The sequence below is a fragment of the Myotis daubentonii genome, chromosome 8 (genome assembly GCF_963259705.1).
Source record: "Myotis daubentonii chromosome 8, mMyoDau2.1, whole genome shotgun sequence".
Lineage (NCBI taxonomy): Eukaryota > Metazoa > Chordata > Mammalia > Chiroptera > Vespertilionidae > Myotis > Myotis daubentonii.
Window position 1 is genome coordinate 44,771,983 of NC_081847.1, and position 5,840 is coordinate 44,777,822.

A 5,840-nucleotide genomic window follows, 5' to 3' on the forward strand; every position below is an offset into this window, starting at 1 on the left:
CTCAGCCATCACCCAGGGACCCCATCACTGCTCTCTCTCTGATGACAGCAGGGACTACCTACGACCTTTTTACTGCATCAGTCTCTGCAAAGACATCAAAGTCTCAAACTGCCCAAACTGAAAAGCTTCTCACCAACAGGGAATGGCTAAGACTGCTGATGCTGAAAATTTATTAGCTGGGTGACCTTGGGCAAGTCACTTACTTACTGGGAGGCTTACTCTGTTCATATGTCAAATGGAAATACAACAGAACTCACCTCAGAAGGCTGTTGTGGTAATTAATTGTGTATGAGATACTTAGCACAAAGTACTGACACCTGGTACAATTTAGATGAGTCTTGAAAACATTACACTAAGTTAAAGACACCAACCACAAAGACCACATACTCTATGATTCAATTCATAGGAAAAGTCCAGAACAGAGGAATCTATAAGACAGAACGTAGCTTAGAGGTTGCTCAGGGCTGGAGGTGGGGATGGAAGAAGAAGAGGGGTATAGCTAAAGGAGATGAGGTTTCTTTTCAGGTGACAAGAATGTTCTAAAATTGACTCTGATGATGGATTCACATATCTGTGAATATACTAAAAACCACTGAATTGTAAATATGAGAATAACATCTCAATAAAGTTGTCCTCAAAAGGTATTTAGTGCCCTGACCAGTGTTGCCGGGGTCCAACCCCAGCAGGTCCAGGGGTTCCCAAAGGTGTAGACGGAGTCGGGGAAGAAGGAAGGACACGGAGACAGTGTTCAGTTGATCAGCAGCCTAGCCAGGATCTCCAGCCAGGATCTCCAGCCAAGTTCTGGTCTGGATCTCCAGAGAGCTTCTGCTTTTTATTGTCTTGTTACATCTGTATTTATACCAGTTGATTTTAATCCTGTCAATTTCTATTACAAAGGTTAGGGCGTTTCTTATCTCCATTCCAGGGAGTAAAGATTATGTAGCTTAAGCATGATTGTTTGTAGTTAAAGTGATTAACTACCCGCCTGGCACTTAGTTAAGGAGTTTCATCCCCTCCCTAACTTCAGGGAAAAATCCCTACCTGGGGAAACAACCTTTCTCGGAGAGGTGACCTTGGTTAAAACACATAGCGCCAAGAAGGTGAGCAAACGTATTAAGAACAGTATGCCATATACGCCAGGTCCCTTGAAACATATGCTGTGCAGATGTTTCTTCCCTGCAGCAACTGTGTCAAGCAGCAAGGACGGACCGGCTTCCGGCAAATTCCCCCTTTTTAATTTTTTAAATGATAGCGCATGTAAATCAGCAGCCACCTCTCGGATTGGGTTGTTTAAGATTCAGAAGAAGACTGACAAGCAATGATAGTGAGCATAGCTATAAACATAGGGGATGGAGTGCACAAGGAGCCTTGTTCTTGTAGAAGGTTGCTGGCCTCTTCAGTCAAGGGATTTCAGCTGTCCTCAAGTCAGGGGTTTGGTTGTCCTTGTTGATCTGGCTATGGGCAGCATCATTGGTGATGGGCTTCCCGAAGCGTCAGCGAGTTGAAGGGCTGCATCAAAGGGTCCATCAGGGCCATGCTTGATGGTGGTGTCGGTGTCCGGGGTGGAGTCAGCTGTGCCCTCTGGGTCGGCTGATATGGATGATACCAGGGAGGAAGAGGGTGAGGGGGAGACGGAAGGCAGTGTGACATAAGGTCGGACTTTGCTGATTTACTCAGAGACCTCGGACTTGGCGAGAAAGTAGCTTCCACTTTTGCTTTTCTACCATCTGCTGGGCCTCAGTTGTTAACTTCTTCAGCTGACCCCATGTTGGCACCTCAGTCCCTTGCGTAGCCTTCCTTTTCTTCTTTTTTCCGCTTTTCTGTCATCAGGGCAACTCTAAGTCTTTGGAATGATGGGACAAGGAGCTTCTCTGGGTCCACTGTGGTGATGCACATAATGCTCGGGTACCCAAATTGTCTGCACTGCTCCTTCTGGGAAGATACAAAACACAACCTCTTCTCCACATCATTACTAGATTTAGTAAAACTCTTGTCTAGTTTGTGTATCCTTTTACCAGGCTGAGTCGGCAGAGGCTATTGTACAGAAGGCCTGATGCCTTTTGGCTGCTGTACAACCCTCTGCATTTTTTTTCTTGTTTTCTTTGTCTACATTAAGCTGAATTCAAATGTACTGCCTGAATGATCCAGACATACAAAAACCCCACTCTTTCCCACTGTTTTTTAAAATAAAATCTTTACTTATAAAACTGAAACACTAAAGCATTAAAATACAGAAAGCTCGCTTAACTCACTTCACAAAAGCATTAACAGATGAGGTATCCCTTCTGTAACTATTTCAAGACAAACTGAATTAACACTAACACCAATTGTAAATAGACAGAGGGATACTGAACTGTAAGAACTCAGAAAACTCTACTCGGACAAAGTTGTAATGGCAACTAACAAACCACTGAAGACGTGGAGTCCCAAACATGGCTAAATATGGGTCACAGAACGGGTCACAGGACAGGGTAGGGCAAGGGGACCCAAAGGGGCCGCAGACATGTTAACTGTGATGCATAAAACTGAATCTTACAACAAGGAGGGGTAAGTGCAGAAGGTACAAATCTTCACCCTCAGGGCTTTATCTGTACTGGTAGTTCATGCTGTGGTCTGCGTTCCAGCCGTAGCCTCCCTGTGATGACTGGTAAGAGCTGGGAGGGCTGCTGTAATTCTGGCTGGGCCCCAGGGAGTTGTAGTTCGATTGTGATGAGTAGCCTCCCTGTTTGTCTTGGTATGAGCCGCTGCCCCCTAGCCCCCATGTGACCCTGGGTTGTACGACAACGCGCCTGAACTGTAGCTGTAGGAGTTGGAGTAGTAGTTTCCTTGGCCGTGACTATAGCCTCTCTGCTTGCCCTGCGGGGGGCCATAGTTGCTGTACTGGCTCTGGTTGTAGGACTGTTGCTGGCTTGGGTGGGGCTGGTAGCCTGAGCTGCAGGAGGGTTTCTGCTGGCCCCCCTGTGGCTGTTTCTTCCCGGGGGGCACTGGGGGGCTGTAGTTGTCACCTTGGTAGTAGGAGCCGTAGCCGGAGGAGCCACCACCGCCCCCGCCGCCGCCACTGCCAGCATTCCCAGAATGCCCTCCATTGCTGTAGAACTGACTGTAGCCAGCTGTTGCCAAGTTGCCTCCATACCCATAGCTGCCATACCCAGCGCCAGCATTCATGTAGTTTCCATGGTTGGCGCCACCAAATCCTCTTCCTCTACCTCGACCACGGATGCTCCCTCCTCTTTCCCACCCTCGAAGGTTTGGGGGCAGGGGCACTTCGTCGTGCATGGGGCCTCCCATGCCAAAACCAGGGTTATGTGGCTTAGCAGCAAATTTCAGTCCACCTCTGACAGGCACGGGTGCTCTCTTCTTCTTATTGGCCTCCAGGGAGAGAGGGGCATCAGGGAATAGCTTTTCTAGCGCAGAAAGGGCAGCATATGTTTTTGCCACCTTTTTATTTGAGCCAGCACCTTGAAACTTCTGTCCATCTACCTCGACCTCCATCACAAAGCGCTTGTCATGGCTGCCTCCAGTCTCTGGGATGAGCTCATACTTGAGGCCACGCCTCTTCTCATTAAGCTCCATGACGGGGTTCTTGCCATGCTTGGTCAGAATCGGCCCCTGCTCGGTAGTGGGATCCGCAGTAAAGGCAGCAGTGGGGGTCGAAGCGGCTTCTACCACAGGTGGAGGGGCCATGACAGCTGGTTTGGCCTCAGTTTCCTCAGCCGAGTCCTCCTCCTTACTGGAGTTTCTGCCTTCAGCACTGGTAGGCAAGCCCATGTCCTGTAACACTTTGACGGCCACATGCAGCTTGGCAGTCTTTTTGGATGGTCCGGAGGCCTCGAATGAGCTGCCATCCACTTCCACAGACATGGTGAAGATGGGGGCGTGGACCGGCCCCGCCTGGGAAACCAGTTTGTACTGCAGCCCGGGCTTCAGCTGGTTCAGCCTCATCAGGGCATTCATGGCCTGGGGAGGCTCTGCCTTCTCCTCCTTCTTCTGAATCTTCTTCTTTTTGCTGGGAGGCTTTTCCTCTCCATCCTCCTCCATTGGGCGTTTCATTGGCGTAATGGCGTAGGTGGTACTGGGGGGGATTTGAACCGTGTAGTCCACTGGGTTTTCATTCTTTGGTTTCTTGGGCATCTTAGAAGGCAGAGGGTCCATACCCAGGACTTTATGCAGCTGTCCAAATGCAGCAAGTCGCAAAGCATGCTGCGCACTCTGTGTGATATCTTCCCGCTGCTGTCTGTCTAGATGCCCAATAGCATCAGTGGCTTCTTTTTCACAAGGGTCATAAATGCCAGAACCATCCGGCATCACGATGCCTGACGCCAGGCACTCCAGCACTCTCCGCAGGGCCTCGCCAGCACCCATGGGTCTGTTGGCTGTGCCGATGGACTTTTCACAGAGAAGCTCAAGGGGCCATCCTCCCAGAGGACCCCAGGTGGGCACTCGGGTGCACAGGTCCCTCAGGACCCGGATGACAATAACACAAGACTTCAGCCCTTTGGCTCTGGCCTGGAACCACTTGGCGTGTCGGAGGGACGCCAAGGCAGCAAGGCATTTCTGCCTGTCCAGGACGTCCAGGGGGTCGTTGACTGATAGCGTTTCTCCAGCTAATACTTTCTCCATTTCTTCTCTAACAACGGGGGATGTCAGGTGGATAGTCAGGGACAATGGAGGCTCTTTTGTGTTTTTTATGACTATCGCAGCATCATCGACAGATTGGAGTATTTCATACTTATCTTCTGTAACAGCAGCGAGCTGGATGGCCAGGTTGTCAGCTACCTTGCCCAGGAGGGCAGTTGTGGGTTTCTCCTTGCATAGCAGCACCAGCTCCGGGTCCAAGTCCCCCTTCAGCAGGAGGCCCTTTGCCACAAGGCCAACACGCATTACACCCCTCACGGTTCTGGTCATATACTCCATCTTTTGCTCCCCGGTCCCTTCTTTGCTCTCATCCTCTGGGGGCACGCCCAAGTTCTTGGACTCGGCATGTTCCCTGCTGCCTTTCTCCCGCTCATCAATCCAGTCAGACACAGCTTTGAGAGCCCGCTCTGTATGGGACACCATGTTCTGGACTGCCTCCAGCTCCTCTTGGGTTGGATAAACAGAAGAATGTTTTGCCATCACGAGGCGATCATCATTCACAAAAATTTGCAATGGACGCATTTTTACTTCTTTTTCTGTAGTGTCTGGAAATCAAATTTTGCTTATATTTTCAAATTGTGACAGATTTCCTTGGTGTTACCAATACTTTAGCTATCTTGTCAGCGTCCCTTCCCCGACCGCAAACGCTGCCGACTGCCTGCCACAACTCACCAGAATCTCTCCTGCAAAAGCCACGCAGTGCACACCAGGCTGCTGAGTCCAACTCCAATGGCGAGAAGAGGAGGAGGAGCCTAGGGGAACCCTGTTAAGGTCCCAATTGTTGGGGTCCAACCCCAGCAGGTCCAGGGGTTCCCAAAGGCGTAGACGGAGTCGGCGAAGAAGGAAGGACACGGAGACAGTGTTCAGTTGATCAGCAGCCTAGCCAGGATCTCCAGCCAAGTTCTGGTCTGGATCTCCAGAGAGCTTCTGCTTTTTATTGTCTTGTTACATCCATATTTATACCAGTTGATTTTAATCCTGTCAATTTCTATTACAAAGGTTAGGGCGTTTCTTATCTCCATTCCAGGGAGTAAAGATTATGTAGCTTAAGCATGATTGTTTGTAGTTAAAGTGATTAACTACCCGCCTGGCACTTAGTTAAGGAGTTTCATCCCCTCCCTAACTTCAGGGAAAAATCCCTACCTGGGGAAACAACCTTTCTCGGAGAGGTGACCTTGGTTAAAACACATAGGGCCAAGAAGGTG

General features: G+C 49.7%; 1 protein-coding gene across 1 annotated transcript; it reads right to left on the minus strand.

Moving 5' to 3' along the window:
- Window positions 1–2,470: 2,470 nt before the first annotated feature.
- Window positions 2,471–5,369, minus strand: LOC132239645 (interleukin enhancer-binding factor 3-like). Its single transcript, XM_059706241.1, is given in 2 exon segments — window positions 2,471–2,754; window positions 2,757–5,369. Coding segments are annotated over 2 exon segments (2,571 nt in total). The 5' UTR covers window positions 5,158–5,369; the 3' UTR covers window positions 2,471–2,584.
- Window positions 5,370–5,840: the final 471 nt, after the last annotated feature.